The 19674-nt window shown below is 36.2% G+C and overlaps 1 protein-coding gene across 1 annotated transcript in view; it reads left to right on the plus strand.

Moving 5' to 3' along the window:
* The window catches only part of LRP1B (LDL receptor related protein 1B), a 1933392-nt gene that overhangs the window by 309852 nt on the left and 1603866 nt on the right, over window positions 1–19674 (plus strand). The window contains exon 2 of the mRNA XM_003267617.4: window positions 13211–13333. Within this exon, the coding sequence (XP_003267665.2) occupies window positions 13211–13333 (123 nt within the window). The remainder of the gene's footprint in view (window positions 1–13210; window positions 13334–19674) is intronic.

Genomic DNA, 19674 nt, shown 5'->3' on the forward strand with positions numbered 1-19674 from the left:
TTAGTTCAGCCTAAACTTAGTATAATATGAACTATTATTTAATATTCCCTTAACATGCCATGTTTCCCTTTGTGATTTCCCTTTTGTCTGGTATGCTATACTCCACCTACTCAGCTTGACAATCTTGTATTCTTTTATTAAAATACTAAAGAAAGACCTTTGCGGGGATGCTTCTCTGATGACTGTATCAGTTACTTCTGATTGTTAGTATAATCACCCAACACACAGTTACTAAGCAATAATGATAACATTAATATCACCCAAGACCCAGATGTGGAGCACTTTCCCCCTCCTCATCCTCACTGTGCTGGCCTTCATGTTCTGGCGTAGCATCATGCTCCCAAGATGGCTACGGCTGCCCCAGACCTGAAGTGCTCACAATCTAGAGCAATGCAGGAGAGCTTCTCCTCACAAGCTTTTTTTTTTCTTTTTTCTTTTTAGTAGAAAGGAAACATTTTCCCAGGAGAATCCTAGATAACTCTTTATCTCCGTTGTCATTCATCAACACTGGCCACATGTCCATGCCCTAACTGTAAGAGAGATGGGGAAAGCAAGCACACAGCCTTCCCTATTTCCATAGTGGAAAGTGGTATTTTTCAAAATGGCAAAAACTGCTGCTGGGTAGGCAATTAGCAATACACTCTGCACATTTTCTCCTTATCTGAACTCCCAACTTCAGCTCTTTTCATGGAATGTGTTAATCTATTTTCATTGTTCTTCCAGCAGCACTCCAGATGCACCTATATTAGCACCTACCTCACATTATTGTAAGTATTTCTATTTTTGCCCACCCCTTTACTAAACCATCCACAGCCTGTGGGTGGAGACCCCTGTTGTTGCCATCATTATATTCTTAGTGCCTACTTTGGTTCACAGTAAATGAGTATTAAATAAATGAGAAAGTTTAGAACCTTTTAAAATAGGGAACAAGGAATTATGATTTAAAATATATTTTAAGATTAAAATAACGAGATAAAAAACAATTGTAGTCTTTGAAGGGCCTTTAATGGTTAAAACACAGCATAATAGATAGGAGATTTCACGTCATCTCTGAAAGAGCCAAAGTCTAACCATCTGCTTCATATCTCACTATGTCTAGAGATGAGAAAAACAATGTGAATTTTGGTATCCCATGAGAGATTGGATAAGGATCATGTAGGATTTAGAAAATAGAGCCTGCAAGGAAGTGTCAATAATTTAGGCTTTTCTTTTACATTTATGAGGGAGATGTCAAAATTTTCCCCTTCCTTAACATGGTAGTATATGAAATAACTCTTCCTGATTCATTTGAATGGGCTTTTGAAAAAGGGCAGGTTAAAAGGAAATAGAGCATTTCTACTGAAATTTCAGAAATGAACACACAACTGCAAAGCATTAATCCAATGATAATAAAAACTTCAGTCAACCATGTTGAATGTGTCAGTTTTATTCCACTTAATATATATCCTTTGTCTCTTGCTGAATAAAAGACAGGGTTTTTACTCTTATATCTCTGTGTGTGTGTGTGTGTGTGTGTGTGTGTGTATTTTTTGGTGAAGAAGCAGTTCCAAATAGGTCTATGTTGAATGCTTTGTAATTTCCTATATCATTGTCTAAACACAAGAAACCTACCAGTGTTTAAATGATTAAGGAAAAAAATCCCTACCTTCTCCCTGAAAATTAAACGTCAAATTGGATTTGAAATGTTTACAGAGGTACTTTTCATTTGTTCATTATGATAGAAATGATAAATGAGCAAAGCTTCTTCCTGGGGATAATGTACTTCTTCAAGTTTTCAATTTTGTCTCAGTTTTATATAAGATGTTTTTGTGAGTACAAATTGCCATCTGCAGCTCCAAAAACACTTGGTGCTTAATAAGGCATAGAATGATTACACATTTGGTAGCATCCAATAGAAAGCATAAAAATATACTATTAGTTATTTTTTTTGGTGAAGGACATTATCCTGTTTTTGTATTTTTTCCATCTCCCAAGAATAAAAACATGTATACACACTTGTACACGAAAATATATACCTCCCAATTCATACATTTCTCAGATACCAGCTACTTACAAATTATTAACAATTTATAAGGTTTTTCATAAAATTCTGTCATGTGCTTCTAGTCATTATTGCTGGCCTTCATCCTGTGCCAGTGTATTGGGACTGACATTTGACATCAAGGAGAAGAAAAGCTAATTTATGTAAAAGTAGATCATGTTGAAACTAAAAGAAAGCGGCTAAGGAGAAAAAGGCCTGTAATGGTACACTAGCTTGCAAACGTGCTTGTTTCTTACTCATTAGATCAGGCTTACGCCTGTGATGTCTTGGCTGTGATATGAAACTGGGAAATTGTTTTAGCCTCTCTTTTCTACTGTAACAAATTACCACAAATTGAGGGACTCGAAGCAATACAAATTTCTGTCTTACAGCGTGGGAGTCAGAAGCCTGAAGAGTGCACAATGGGCTGAGATCTTGTGGAGGCTCTAGGTGATGATCCATTTCCCTGTCGTTCCCAGCTTTTAGAGTTAGCCTACATTCCTTGATGCTTGGCCCCTTTCTCAGATTACAGCTGCTTCTTTCCTGGCACATCTACTTCTCTGCTCTCTGATCTCCCCCTGGCAAGCACCCTTGTGATGATATTGGGCCCACTAGAATAATCTAGGATAATCTCCCACCTCAGGATCCTTCACTTAATCACATCTGCAAAGTCCCTTTTACTATGTAAGGTGACACATTCATAGATTCTAGGAATTAGGATGTGATCTTCTTTGGGGTGCCATTATTCAGCCATGGGGCTCTTATTCAATTTTAGACAATTTCAAATTTTATTCTTATTTGGCTTGTCTCTCAATCCATCTTAGTTTCAAGGATGAATGAGCTCCAGCTAGAATTGTACACCAATCTTAAAACATGCAAACTTGTGTACATATTGTGGGGGTGTACATGCACATATGTCTATAGAGTAAGTTTCTAATTATTAATACTGTCTCGGCATGACAATGAAAATTATTGATTAAAAATCATGTTATACTATTGAAATATAAATTCTTTTCATTCCTCATTTCCCGTCCAATTCAAGCCTCTGCTAATTTTTCAGGATGGGTTTATCATAGATGAGCGATATCATGAACTGTAATCTTAGAGTGTCTAATAGGGTTTATTTTTCAATAAGCCACCCATTTTGTGAAGAATATTTACTTTGCAAAATGAAACTGTGCTAGTTCAAGCATTTTTGGTCTACCTTTACTACCCCCTAGCCCCTAAAATGTACATAATCTAAATATATTTTTCTATTCCTATTAATTATAGACTTAAGATAGTACATTTTATCTTGTACTTACAGATGTGATATTCCTAAAGGAATTATCTTTTGCAAAAAACTGTAACATACTTGGCTAAGTTACAGTTGCACGCCAGCTCTTGTAAAAGTCTGATTTTCAGCAGTCTTTAAGATACTCTGGAGGGTAACACTGAATCTCAAGTTTGCTTTTCAGTTTTCATGGTTGTTTTAATTTTATGTAGTATAATCCTTACTATTCAGGTATTTCATTTTAACCATGGGAGAACTTAATTTTATTTTAGTGATTAACTAAAAAAGCTATTTGTCATCCTGAAAATAAAACAGAATACTAGCATTGCTTTGGTTTTCTTTTAACCCCTCTTTTTCCAAAAATAATGTATAATTATTGGCAGAAAATTTGGTGTTTTTCATTGAAGTCTTCTTTAATTATATTTTTGACATATAATAATTGTATATATTCAGATAGTTAATGATGTTTCCATAGATATATTGTACAGTGATGAGATAAGGGTAATTAGCATATCCATCATCTCAAACGTTTATCATTTATTGGTGTTGGGAACATCTAATATCCTCCTTCTAACTATTTGAAACTATAATATATTATTGTTAATCATAGTAATTCTACAGTGATACAGAACACCAGAAATTATTTCTCCTATCTAGATGTTATTTTGTATCCTATAACAAATTTCTTCCTATCCCTCCTGTCCCACTATCCTTTCCAGCCCCTAGTATCCTCTGTTCCACTTTTTACTTGTATTAAGATAAACTTTTGTAGCTTCCACATATGAATGAGAACATCTGATGTTTAAGATGTTTAACTTTCTTTTCCTGGCTTATCTCAAGTAACATAGTGTCCTGTAGCCCTGAAGTCTTATGTTATTGCAAATGTGAAGTCTTAAGACAGAACCCCCTGCCCTCTAGAAGCTCATCACACAGTAGGTACAATACATACAGCAAAGTATAATAGAAGCTTTTCGGTGTTTTGAGTAGAGTATTGTGGATTCAGTGATAAAGAAAGAAAAAGTTCACTGGGAAAGTTCTTTTTTTTTTTTTTTTTTTTTTTTTTTTTGAGATGGAGTCTTGCTCTGTGCCTAGGCTGGAGTACAATGACGCAATCTCAGCTCACTGCAACATCCACCTCCCTTGTTCAAGTGATTCTCCTCCCTTAGCCTCCTGAGTAGCTGGAATTACAGGTGTGCACCACCATTCCTGGCTAATTTTTGAATTTTTAATAGAGGCGGGGTTTCACCATGTTGGTCAGGCTGGTCTCGATCTCCTGACCTCGTGATCCACCCGCCTCGGCCTCCCAAAGCGTTGGGATTACAGGCGTGAGCCACCGCACCTGGCTGGAAAGTTTTTATTAAAGGATCTAAAATGCCATTAAACTTGAGTGAATGATTGATTAGAAATGTGTTAGATAGGAAAGGGCATCCCAAGCAAAGGAATATAACAGTAAAGATATAGTAATGTTGTCCAGGTGCGGTAGCTCATGCCTGTAGTCCCAGTAATTTGGGAAGCCGAGGCAGGCAGATCACGAGGTCAGGAGATGGAGACTATCCTGGCTAACATGGTGAAACCCCATCTCTACTAAAAATACAAAAAATTAGCCAGGTGTGATGGTGGGCGCCTGTAGTCCCAGCTACTTAGGGGAGGCTGAGGCAGAAAAATGGCATGAACCTGGGAGGCAGAGGTTGCAGTGAGCCAAGATCCCACCACTGCACTACAGCCTGGGTGACAGAGCGAGACTCCATCTCAAAAAAAAAAAAAAAAAAAAAAAAGAGATACAGAAATGTTATATTTAGGGAAAGTGAATAGAATATTAAGGAGAGTTAAAAGTGCATGTTGAATTGGTAAAATGACAGTAGAAGAAAGTATTTAGAAAGAAGACCTCTAACCATGTTATGAAAAACAATTTAAATGGAATTCTGAGCAGTTTATTCTTTATTACATGTGTACATTTTTCTGAGGCAGGTGAATGTAAAGGAAAGGGATTAAGGAAATATCAAATATTCTTGATACTTGATAACTAACCTTGTTCTTGTTACATTACATGAGTTTTATCAAAATTTGGAGTTGCATTTGTAATACTCTCTGTAGGCCTCTATGAGAATTCTGTTCTCCTGGTAATGAATTCATTGTCTGCTATACGAGACAAAAGAAAATATAACCATATTTCCCTTTTAGCAGTTATGAGTCTTGTGGTATGAATCATCCTATGTTTAAATTAGCAATGAGATGTAGAGACAATAAATAAATATTTGATGTTAACTAAACTCTGAAAACATAAATCACAGTGTTTCCCTAATACTTAGCTGTTCAGAAGATTGTATCTATCCTTTAATTTACCTATTCTTTAAAAGTATTTTTAAACCTTATTATCTGAGTCCCTGGGGATATTGCTGTTTAATGCAAGCTATCCCTCCTTTACATTTAATTTGTAATTAGCTACCAGAATGAATCATTTATATTTCTTTAAAGTTTTTCTGTAGTGTCCTTTTATACATTCAATAGGCAGTTTATTAAGGTAATATTAGTGTGTACAACATTAGTAAAACAAGTGAATTTTTAGGAAAAATGGCATAAAATTTTTGTAAATTAATCATGGTAAAATATTGAAGGAGCTGGGGGCTACATAGTTGTGGAGTAGACCCCTATTGATGATAGTTTTAGTATTTAACATAGTTTCTGTTTTCTGAAAAGATCAAAATTAGCAGTTCATCTTGATTTTAAAATGAGAAAATACAAATTAGCTGGTCTGTGACAACTCATGTATATACATTTTTTTCAGCTATGGCTTTATCAAACTTTTAAAAATATTATAAATTTCTATTAAAATACATAATTAGATGTTTTCATATAAGTGCAGAAGGATAATTATACTAAGCTTTTCTCATGCCAGGGTGAATCCAAACTGAGTAAACTGTGTAGGCTATGCTTGTCCTAATCTTTTCATGTCTTTTGATTGCAAGAATCTATTATTATAAAGAGATATACATGGTACTAGCTTTGATCTTCTTCCTTAGGGATGTAAGTGAAACCGCCTTCACATTTTCATAAGCTCCTTGCTTTAATTACAGTGTAAAACACTATGTTTCATATAATAGGAAGACATTTAAAATAAGATTAGTCTGACTATCTCAGAAGTGTGGGATGAAGCATCAAATAGGATAAATGAGAAACACACAAATACACAACATGTTTAGCTTCTGATTCAAAGAACTCAATAGAGTGGATATATTTTTAAGTAATCATCTTGAAATACTGAAATTTTTTTTCATTTGAATCCTATAACTAATGTTTTTAAAAACTGACTTTGAAATGGAATATCTGGTTGAAAAAGAAATAGGTGGGTTATATAGCAGGCTATTTTTAACTGCAATTTCCTAGAGGGATAATATAAAACTGTCCCCAAAACTGTAACAATGTAATTGTCTTTAAATGTTGAAACTTGCCTTAGCAAGCTGATGACATAGGCTCATTAGGTAAATCCCATTAAGTCTATCTTATTCCTGAAAAAAAAAAAAATGTCATTTTTGAAGCACGATGGATTTGTGTATATCTCTATATGCATGTGAGTATTGAGGATGGATGGTGTATTAGTCAGGGTTCTCTAAAGGGACAGAACTAGTAGGATAGATGTATATATAAAGGGGAGTTTATTAGGAGATTTTATTCACACGATCACAAGGTGCAGTCCCACAATAGGCCGTCTGGAAGCTGAGGAGCCAGAGAGCCATTCTGAGTCCACAAACCTCAAAAGTAGGGAAGCCGATAGTGTAGTCTTTGGTCTGTGGCTGAAGGCCTGAGAGTCCCTGGCACATCACTGGTGTAAGTCCAAAAGCCCAAAAGCTGCAGAACTTGGAGTCTGATGTTTGAGGGCAGAAAGCATCTAGCACAGGAGAAAGATGGAGGCCAGAAGACTCAGCCAGTCTAGTTCTTCCGCCTTCTTCTGCCTGCTTTTATTCTAGCCACACTGGCAGCAGATTAGATTGTGCCCACCTAGACTGAGGGTGGGTCTGCCTCTCCCAATCCACTGACTCAAATGTTAATCTCCTTTGGTAACCCCCTCACAGACACACCCAGGAACAATACTTTGCATCCTTCAATCCAATCAAGTTGACAGTATTAGCCATCACAGTTGGTTTGCATATTTTCCCAAGGGATTTTCTTCTGAGATTTTCCCAAAGAATTATTCTATATCTATCTCTCCATATAGGTGAACATTTGGGCATTAAAACAAAATAAAATGAAGAAAACATCCACTGTCAACTGTACACTTTTTAACCTTAGCTGGATCCTCATTGCTATTAGAAAGTTATTCTTTCACAAATTCTTCATTGATTGCTTTCCTAACTCTACAGCAATTATTCTAAACCTTTATCACCCTTTACTGTTCTACTGTGTCCAGAGTTGGTTCCTTCTGGTGGGTTTGTGGTCTCGCTGACTTCAAGAATGAAGCCGCGGGCCTTAGTGGTGAGTGTTACAGCTCTTAAAGATGGCACATACCCAAAAGAGTGAGTGGTAGCAAGGTTTATTGTTAAGAGTTAAAGCACAAAGCTTCCACAGTGTGGAACGGGACCCAAGGGGGTTGCCGCTGCTGTCTGGGGTGGCCAGCTTTTATTCCCTTATTTGTCCCCTCCCATGTTCTGTTTTTGTCCTATCAGAGTGCCCTTTTTTCAATACTCCCTCCAAGTGGCTACTTTTAGGATCCTGCTGATTGGTGCATTTTATACAGTGCTGATTGGTGCATTTTACAATCTCTTGCTAGCTACAGAGCACTGACTGGTGCATTTTTACAGAGTGCTGATTGGTGCATTTTACAATCCTCTTGCTAGCTACAGAGCACTGACTGGTGCATTTTTACAGAGTGCTGATTGGTGCATTTTACAATCCTCTTGCTAGCTACAGAGCACTGATTGGTGAATTTTACAATCCTAGCTACAGAGTGCTGATTGGTGCATTTTACAATCCTCTTGTAAGACAGAAAAGTTATCCAAGTCCTTACTCAACCCAGCCGGCTTCACCTCTCACTACCCTCTTCAAATTTCTAAAGCTAATCCTGCTTCTCAGTTCTTTGAAAAAACACAACAAACTAGCACTATGTTAACTTTCTTCCCTACCAGCTAAAAATTGATCTATTTCATTTTTCCATCCTTTTTCCTCAGGGCAAGTGTTTCTACTATTGTTTCAGTTCTTATTGCACCTCTACAAGTTTTTCTTGGGCACATAGCTCTACTTTCACCTTCTTCTTGGGCCTCCAGTCTCTCTTCCTCTAGTGGTATCTTTCTCACAGCCAATGAGTCTACTCCAGATTTTTAGAACTCACTGTACTTGAACTTTATCATGAGTGATTCAGTTATCAGAATTTCACATAACTTTAGTAAATTTCCTTTCCCCTTGCATCCTCCTCCTGTATATGTGGCTGAACTTTGTTTCCTCTGTCTCCCTGCCTGACCTACTCTTACCTCTTTGCCTCTTTCTTTTGACCACCTATTCATAGCCCACCCTCCTCTCACTTTAATTTAATCTACACCTATTTCTATTCCTATAGTTTTTCACTAACTACTTTTAGCCCCAGTTCTCTTTTGTTTCCAGTTTTACCCAGTCTCCTGAATTATAGACTTAAATATTTCACTATTAGATGTTTCTTCTTGGATGTCTCCAAAACATCCCATAATCAGTATGTTTTTTAAACGGTTAGAAAGTAATAGATTTGGGTTCAAATATCTGAATTTAAGATCCTGACATTTATTAGATGGTGAACATAATATTTGACTTCAGTTTCCTCTTTAAATAGTCTTGAAATTCCATTCAACCAACATGTTTTTCCACAGTACCATCTCCTCTCACCTAGATGATTGCAATAACATTCTAGTTGATCTCCCTACTTCCACCTTCACTTCACTGCAGTATATATTCTCAACATAGTAGCCAAAATGATTCTTTAAAAAAGTAAGCCAGATCCTGATGAGAGAGGAGGAAGGAATAAACCACTCAGTCAGGCAGTTAGGGCAGGTCCTCGGTAGAACTCCTTCAAACCAAGAACAGCCTGAAAATCAAGCTGCAGGCCCCAGCTAAGAAAAAGCCCACATCCCTACACGGAAACACCCACTCTGTGAGCCCAGATGAAGAAATTTCACTACTTTTTTGGGCATATTTCTCTCCCTTTGGTGCCTTTGTCCCATTTTGTACTCTTCTTCCTGATTATCTCATACCTTTCATCTGTTTTGCATATACCTATCTTTCTGTGATTGGCCACAGGCAAAGTCTTAATTTGCATAAAGTGAAATGTCACTAAAGCTCTCAATTGGTTGCAGGCCAAGCCTTCACTTCTGCGTCTAATTGGTTCTTTACACTTTCCTATGTCTTCCTGAGTGTTGCTCTTTCAAAAACGGCTCATAGACCAGTCAACCCACTCCTCCTCATTCTCAGTCCATGAAAACCCCAAACCTAGCCCCACCACCGGCAACCCTCTTTTAGGCCCCGTCTTGCTGCTGACACCTTTTCTGTCACTTAATAAATCTCTGCCTTAACCCTCTGCAGTCTGCGTGCCTTATTCTTGGTTGTGGGACAAGAATCCAGAACTCTCTGAATGGCAGAAGCAAAGAGCTGTAACGCTCCCACCCACTGAGCTGCTGGCTGCAGGAGTCAATGAGCTGTAATACTCCCTGTCATTTGCTGAACTACGGGGAGTGAAAAGTTGCAACACTGTTACACTCCTCAGAATTGTTTAATGGTCCTCCATCCTGTTTTTTGTTTGTTTTTAGTAAAAAAAAAAAAATCTTTACCTGATCTCTGGAATCCCATACTCCCTGACCACATCTTTTCCTAATTTATCTTTTTCTGCAGCCACATTGACCTCTTTAATGTTCCTTAAATTTGCTGAGCACCCTCCTGCCACAAATCCTTAGCCCTTGACCTTTAATTCAAATGGGTGTCACTCTCATCTTACTTCAGCCTTTATTCAAATGTTATATTCTCTGTGACATATACTCTGACCACCTATTTAAAATGTACCTGCCTCCAAACTCTAACCGTCAATCCCCATCTCTGTTCTATTTTTTCTCAATAAGGCTTATCTTTTAATATGCTGTACAGTTGGTTCATTTGTTTTGTTTTTGTTTCTATCCTCCCATTATAATGTAAGATCCATGATAGCAGGAATTCTGCTCTATTTTTACTTATTTATTTTCATTATCATATCCCTAGTGCCTAGAACACAGTAGAAGTGCAATAATATGTGTTGCATAAATAAATGAATGAACAAATTGAGATGAGGTGGTGCTTTTTGTAAAACATTCTGTAAAACTGTAAAACATTCACTATTTATTCCTCTGTTATTTCTACTATTATTCCACTCCCCACCATGAGCAGGCTCACAGACACATGTACACATGAACCCAGTCTTTTTTTTCTATCTATAGATCATAAGTTTTATGATGCCATCCATTGTTTAAGTCTATATACTTGAAGACGTATTGGAGCCTTTCAAATATTTAGTCACCAGTTCTTAAACTCATATGTCACATCACTTGGATCAGAGTCTTCATCTAATTCCCCAGGACCTTAGTCCAATCATCTTGAACTCTTCACTAGAGAATTGCAAGAGTCTCCTAGGAGATGGCTTTGTAGTGTGTTTTATTATTAATTACCTTTTCTTAAGTATTTTCCATGGCTTCAAATTATAGGCAAAATACTTCTAATGGCAATCAAGTTCCTTCATATTTTTAAGATGCTCTATTCCAACACCATAAATCATTTTTATGGTCTTCTTTACTCCTTAATATTTTCAACAAGTACTTATCAATTATTCACTGAATCACACACTATGGAATGACATTTCCCCTCTCCACATAACAATTTGTTATGGTTTGGGAGGAATGGACATAAAATCTAGCATTTCAAGATCGTAGATCAAACACAAAGTAGCTATAGATAAAATGAACATCCATTCTGACTTTTCTGGGATAAACTTGGTTTATACCTGTTGTCTCTGTGTAATTACTAGTAAACCTACTTTCAGTCTCAGAACTCTCTCAGCTTGGTGGTAAATTATATGGTCTCTTTATCTATAAGCAAAATAATTTAAATTTTATTCCATGCTCTTTCTCTACATTAACTTCAAAAGTTATGTGACAGCCTAAAGTAAAATGTAAGCCCTCCTCCTCTAGCATTCAAGCTTACTTATAAATATCACACACCACTGTTTGGTGGGGGAAACCCAGGTCTTATAACCTGAATGCCCTTTCCATTTCAGTAGAAAATGTATTTTTTCTCAAATGCACCACAATAATTGTTACCTTAGCAACCATTGACTCTAAACCTTACCTGAAATGTCCTATATTCCACTTATCCAAAGCCCACCCATCTTTAGAGGAATGCAGACATCCCAAAACTATTTTTTTATTGGTCTCAGCCTGTCTCTTCCTGTGGTTTCTTCTTTTACCATTTTTTGGAGAGTGAGATCTGTAGACACAACTTGTCCATTGGATCCTTTAAGACAAAGACTGGCTTCTACATCTTTGATTCTACAGCACCAAGTCTGAGGCCAAATACAAAGTATGCTCAAGCAACTTAATGTAAAAAATAATTACGATAGTGATGGTGATAAGCATGTTGTTGGTGGTTAACTTAATAAAAATATAGTAGGACAAAATAAAATGAGTTGTCAGGAAATAGCTATAGTTTGAGTATGGAAAAGGCTACTCTTATACCCCACATCTGTGGATTTTAAAGATATATGTGTTTGCATCGCATATTTACTGAAATTTATGCTGCTGGTATCAGGCGGAGGGAAGTTGAGGGAGAGTAAGGAAATATGTACCATATTAAATCAAATCTAGGATACCATTGAGAGTAAGATACAGTATTATTTTCCATAGTGCTCGGGCAAAACTGTCAATTAAGTTATGGCCTAATGCTTTCATATCACTTAGAATTTTTATTTGATATTTATTGAAAGAGCTCACCGAGACCTATTTAATGTTGGATTTTTTAAGTCTTAAGTTATTTTTATATACATATAACAAAATTACCAGTGAAATATAATGGCTAAGGTATTCCCAACACTTCTTCACATTCAGAGACCATGACTGTAAGAAACATTCCTATTTCAGACATATTAAGATGTAAAGAAGAATTAGTTTTCAAAGGGATTCATGTGATACAAGCAAATATGTTGTGAAAAACAGACATCTGATGAGTTTGCAAGGACTTGAGGAAAGGCTGCAGATTTCAAATATCCTGAAACAAAAGGAAGGAAAATAGCAGACGTTTTAGTCACAAACAACTAGAAAATCTGAGTTAGAAAAAAAACCTTTATGGAAGTTTACTATCACTTCTGCCATCTAGTAGCAGAAGTTGTCACCTTGGAAGTCATGGAAAAAAAAAAAAAGAAACTACCGTGATATTGAGTATCCAACTCACGTAGAGACATGAAGCCCCAGTATCAGGATGGATGGTTAAGAACTGAATACTCAGAAATGGATTTTTAACTATAATATTAATATTTAACTCAACTGATTTTTTCTTTCTCTCAGAGCTGAGAAAGAAACTAGAACTTCTATGCTCAAGAGCCTCTGCTTTGATTCAACATCTTATATAAAACGAACTTGCTGGAATATCTATATTCAATCTTTGGTCTGATAAAGCCCCTAGTCATAAACAGAAACAGAATTTTTAACTATTTCCAGAACAGATTGTGTGAACCTATAACAAAATCAAGCGTATTAAAATTGTGTGTTTGAGCTGAGTGGTTAAAATTAAGAAAAATAATTGGTTTGTCTTTGCTGCTGAACAGAAAATGTGGATCATATTCATGTACTTTTTATGTATTGCTTTTTCACATTTCATCTTTGTACTGCTCCTTCTGCCCATGTTCAGATCATTCATATTTTATTTCGAAACATTTTCATTTTCAGATCAGCAGTTGTGTGATCCTGGTGAATTTCTTTGCCACGATCACGTGACTTGTGTCTCCCAGAGCTGGCTGTGTGATGGGGACCCTGACTGCCCTGATGATTCAGACGAGTCTTTAGATACCTGTGAGTAGAAAGGTTCTCATGCCATTCGGATTTACCTTACATGTGAAACTAAATGCCAGTTGTTTTCACAGATGACTGCTGTTCTAGATGATTCTTTCTTTCTTTCTTTTTTTTTTTTTTTCCAAATAGCCTAAGAAACTTGAAACCTTTTGTTTGTGTTTTTTTTAAATATGAGTATGTGAAAGAGAGCATAAAATGCAGTTTGGGAGTGTGAATTAGCTTATGAAAGGAAGAAAATGTGAGGTTAATTATTTCAATGTGATTGTGTTAACACTAGAAAAAAATGACTTGAGAAAATTTAAAATATAGCCGTAAAAGGGAAAAGACCTTCCCCAATAAATTATCTCACACATTTTGAGACAGAAGGAATATTGAAGAAATCAAGCTTTAGTTCCCATGTTATTTATATTAATATCTTAGGGCAATACACAAATAATTGAACATATTTTCCTTTGAGACTGAAAGATAGAAACTTTATCCGTTCATAGAGTTAGGATCTTTGTCTTTATAATATCAGATTCAGAAACCCTTAGTATACATGAATCCTAATCATAGTTGTACTGCTATAACTTGGAATCCACTGAAGGCTTTTTCCATATTACACATACCACTATAACAAAATTATAAATAATAATGTGACCATAGCTAAATATGGCCCACTTTTTTTTAATATCCACTTATCATAAGGGGTAGGAGCAGTCCCCTGAATATTGATAGTGATATTTCTAGAACTTCTCATGTCAACCTGTGCTCCTCAGGCAACCAGGTATGCTGACATGTCAATATCATCCCCAGAGTAACCACATAGTCGTATGAAGCTAATGTGAAAAAAAAAACCCATCTTCATTGCTTGATATTGTAGAAATAACAATTATTGGTTTCATTTTCCATTTTCGTCTATCCATTTACAAGTCTTGCAGACAGTTTTGAAGAAAATCTTGCTGTTAGAGGCAGATGCTTATTAATTTCCTTTATGTTCGACAGTCTTTTTAAGGTTTCTCAAATAGTGAATACTTGAATATTTGCAGGAATTGCTTCTCTTTAGTTTGAGCTGGTCACATTTTCCACAGGAAGAGGTTATAGTCATTTACTGCTACATTTCTAATTTTCACCAGTTTCACTATTTAACTCCCAAAAACCTTTAAAAACTCTTTACTAGACTCCTTATAGCATAGACAAGGTTCTCAGCAGATAAGTTAAAAATAAAAGATTCATAGGAAAAATTCTAATGGATAAATTGTGATAAACCCATATAGAGGAATATTATTTGGTAATAAAAAGGAATGAAGTACTCATACATGCTACAACATGGATGAACCTTGAAAACATGCTAAGGGGAAGAAGCTCATCAAAAAAGATCACATGTTTTATGATTCCCTTCATATTATACAAGATGCAAAATAGGCAATTCTATAGAGATAGAAAGTGGGAGAGGGGTTGCCAAGGGCTAGGTAAGGTGGGACACAGGGAAGGGAATGAGGAATGACTGTTATTGATCATATGGTCTTTCGGGGGTTGATGAAAATGTTCTTAAATTAGATTGGAATGATGCTTGCACAACTCTGTTGATATGTTTTAAACATGGGAATATACATTTTAAATGGGTGATTTATGTCGTGAATTATATCTTAAAGGTGTTTGAAAAGGGAAGATAAATCTCAATATTGTGCATATGGATGAAGAAATATAGGAATGTGGAAAAACAATAATAATAAATGCTTTGGCCCTACATTATACAAGTAGTGAGACCATATTTCAATATCCCAACTCTTTTTAAGCTTTAGCCCTCTCCTTTTCAAGTGCTATCTAGAAATGAAATTCTGTCCTCTTGAGCTACAAGGAAAGACTGTCATAGCATAATCAGAGTAAGAGTCAAGTTCTTGCATTCTGCCCTGATCCTCCTGTGAATTCTGTGATGGAGAAAATAACAAGGACATGATATAAATTTGCAGAATTCATATGCAGGAAAGCCAGGGTGAAGGGGAAACACCATAGAAGTGTGTGACTGGCACAGTGCAATAGCAGTTGAGAAGAAATGGTGGCATGGCACATCTAGGCCAGAGTCTCCTTCATTCTGGTGAAGAATGATGAACAAGGATGTTCCGTTTGTGCTCAAGAGGGAGCTCAGTGGAGAAGCAGACTGGAGAGCTTTTGTGTCTAAAGGGGCAGTAGTAACCTGTATAGTCAGTAGGTGAAGTCCAGAGAGAAAAGAGACCTCTCAATGCATGTCAAAGTAGGTGATGACAAATTCTCCGCCGTCCTCCTATGCCCACTCCATGTCTCTAAAAACGTGGCAGATACCCAGCAGGCCCACACCAGTGTACCAGGCCGGTATGCACTGACCAATATTCACCCTGATTGATTAGACGTCTACTCAAAATCTTTGAAGTCTCCACTGCGATGCTGTTAAATATTTGAATAGCCACCCTGCCCATAAGGTACATACCACCTTTCTGTAAAAAGGGAGTCACTGAGTTTAGGGGCTTTTAGCAGGTGGAGTCCTCAAATTGGAAATTGCATGTCAGTTAATTAAAAATAGAGATTGATATTCTGCTTACTTAGTTTGTAAAATAAAATTCATACTTGCTTAAGATATTTTTGGCAGTTGTTTAAATATACAGTCCTTTCCTCTCCAATAACATTTGATGGATTCAAACTTAAAATGTTTCTTCACTTTGGCCATTCATATTTTATCCTGTAACATTAAAATTGCTGAATATCCTTAAAGGCAACACTGAAACTTCTCTTTATTAATCAGCCACATAACAAAGACAGAGAAATAACTATTTTTTGTACCTGTTTTATTCATTTAATCTATTCAAGATATTTAGATTTATATTTAATTAGCCTGTTCCATATAAATGGTTTCCATCAATACCAATTGAAATTTGGACATGCATAGAAAAAAAGCATTATGAAAATATCAGTCTTTTGCAAATTTAAATTTCTCAATCCAGATGTTCACCATTATCATTTTCTGTAATCACAGTACTTTATAATGTGTTGTTTTATGATATTCACATGCATCATCACTAATCTACATAAAATAATTGCATAATTTTATATGAATGTATACATTTGATATGAAAGATAAATATTAACAATGGTAAACCTTGGAGACTGATTCTTAGGAAGGATAATTTTGTGCTCAGTATATGAACAAAAGTATGTTCACATCTTTGAAGACAAAGTGTGTTGTATCTACAAAATATTAGATAGAAAGAGCTGATGCAATAGTTTTTCTCTGAAATCCTCTTAGCTTTGAAATGATAGACCACTCTAGCATAGAATTTATTGTGATATTGTGAAATCTCTGAAGTGACAAAATTCTAACAGGAATTAAATGGATATTGTTTGGGAAGAAGAAAATCTTTACTTATAAAATGCTTTAGAAGGAAAACATATGTATGGAACAATAAGAAATCCTGGAAACTAAATAAAATTTAGATATTTAGAAATCTGAAAGTTTATCGAGTCCATATTTTCCTTCTCTTCTGTGTGTGTTTGTGCCCAGGCTCTAGGATATTCTCTAGTATTCATGAAGCGGCAGTTAAAATTCACTGACACCAACACACATAGAAAACTGTTGTGTGAGGTTGACTTACAACTAAGCTGATTTCATGTTGGGAAGAATTATCTAAAATACACAATGAGAATATTTTAATAATTTGTAATCTTACCATTGTATATGAGAAAGGACTTTTAGACATAAAAATGAAAGCCTTTATTTCTGCATATTATTTAAAATAATTTTTCAAGTGTCTAAATAAAAACTAACACCAGTTTTAGGTTCTATGAGGCAATGAGAATAGAAAATCAGGGAAATCGCCATCTTCCTACTCGTAGCTTTCAACCCAGTGTTGGTAGCATAGCATGTGATGAGAATGAAAATAAATAGCGGAAGTGTTTATTTAGAGAATGAAAGCTTGGTACCACCTGTAGCAGGAACGTCTTCTTGAAAGGCACTTTTATTCTGAGGTATTCAAAATTTAATTCCTTCTAGAATTTTCCGTGGAATGCTTAATGATACTTCCTTTTCAACGCTTGGCTCCAGCTGATGTATGATATTTTCTGGAAATCTGACATCATTATACTTAAAACTAGATTATTTCTTTTAAAGAAAGGAAGGTATTAGCCATGCTATTCAACCTTCTTCCCTATTTCCCACCCATTCCCCTTCACAGAATCAGAGTGAGTTCCTCAGTCACAGGTCATGTTTTGGACATAATGACTCAATGACCAACAAAGGAGAATAAAAATGTCCTAAGCAATATTTGCAAACTGGACTCTTCTCTGTCCTGTCCTTCTACAAGGGTCAGCATGCTTTTTCTGTAAAGACCAGATAGGAAATGTTTAGGCTTTAAAGGCCCATATGATCTCTGCTTCATATTCTTTGTTTTTATTTGTTTTTCAGTTTGTTTTGAAAACCTTTAAAAGGGAGGAAGAAAACAAAATCTCTCAGCTTACAGTCTGTACAGTAATAGGCCACAGGTCAGATTTGGCCAGCAGGCTATATAATTTGCCAAATCTTTGTTGTAGTAGCGTAGCTGAAATATATCTGCTATACAGTTGAGGCAGGTCTGTGCTCAGGCACTGCTGCTACATGGAACAGCCTAACCTCACACAATGATGAATGCACGAAGCACGGAGTTTTGTTTGCATCCACCAGTCATGGTGCCAGACTGATGCAATATGGTGTAGTCTACATATGCTGGGTTTTATTTCCTTCTATTTTTGCCTACTTCCTTATTGGTTAGAATTGCATTTGACCGCATGTTATAGAGACAGTGACTTAACTGGATAGGGGTTTTCTTTCTTCATAAAAAAGTTGCAAACGTGGATAATTCAGAACTGATATGACAGATTCAGAATGACAACAGGCTTCTTCTATCTTTCCTTACTCAGTCCCATATCCACAGTATGGCTGCTTCTCCCCTAGTAGATAACCTCATTTTGGACAACCAGAAGGAAAAGAGTAAAGGGAAAAGGCAAATGCCAGTTGAGCCTCTCTGTTAGGAAAAGTATAAATTTCACAGAAAGCAAACGCAGTAGATCTCCTTCACCAGAATGGGTTATATGGGGCGTGGCGCAATGAGTATTGTCAACAAGACCTGTTACTTTCCAAAACAATATTTGGGGTTCTGCTAGTAAAGAAAAGGGGAGAAGAGATATTGGGCAGGCAAAGGAACTTGGTAGTATGTACCACAGTGTCCCTTCACTCTCCTCCTTGGCTTCTGCTGCATAGGAGATGGTATGCATAGTGCATGATCCCAGCAACTGCTTGGCTCCAAGGCCCAGTTTTTCCATGAATATCTTTGCTCTTGGAAAACTAATTTCACCATATTGTGCCTCCATTACCCCATCTGTACAATGGAAATGACAGTACCTGCCTCACAGTAAAGTGCTCAGAATAAGTGCCTATTCCATAGTAACATTCCTTCTCCACCCCATACCCTATCTGCCTTCCAGATGCCCAGAGCACCAATGATGCACCTTACCTTGAGGTTCTTTTGATACACCATCCAACTGCCCCTTCTCGGTGGATCCTCTCTCATTCTTGCTCAAAACCTAACTGAAAGTCAGTTCTATTCCCTAAGGACATGGCTAGGAAGAGGTTTAATCTACATATGCTAATTCAAGTTAAGTTATAAATAATTTTTAATGATCAGATATATTAAATTCAAACACTGGGATAAATTTGGTATAGAAATTATTTGGGGGCAAGTGACTTTTTCTAGGAACTCTTCCAAAAACACTGATGTTGAATAATTGACTAAATTTGAAATACATGTATTAAAAAATACAATAGTCAAAAGTATTAATTGACACTGAAGTCCTGAAATGTAGATAATATCTCATTTTTAAAAAATAAAGAAGTTGAGTTTATAATCCTTCTCTCCCCTTCTAAGTTAGCTCTTCTTAGGGAAAGCAGAGTTTACATTTCTTTGAACTTGCCCTCCTTTTTTGAAATACTGAGATAAAGCAGGATCCAATTCCTAAAAGAATCCTTCAGGCCACCTAATTTAAAAATACATTGTCATTTGAAACTCATGGAAGGCCATCCCAAAAGTGTTGTTTCACACTGGCTTTGGGAGTGATCAGTTCTAATTGAACAATGCAATAAAAAGAACAAGTCTCTTGGGTACTAGGAAGAGAAGCATCTATGAAAAATGAAAATGTCTATAAGTCATTAGGTGAGATGTGAATCTGCATGAATTGACCAATGCTTCTATTATGTTTCCGTTGTTGTGAGATTTTAAACTTTATTTAGGTAGTGGGATTTTAATGAACTTCTTATATTCATACACTGACCTTTCCCCTTGGATATAAGACAGAAATCC

Source organism: Nomascus leucogenys, chromosome 20, assembly GCF_006542625.1.
Source record: "Nomascus leucogenys isolate Asia chromosome 20, Asia_NLE_v1, whole genome shotgun sequence".
Classification (NCBI taxonomy): Eukaryota; Metazoa; Chordata; class Mammalia; order Primates; family Hylobatidae; genus Nomascus; species Nomascus leucogenys.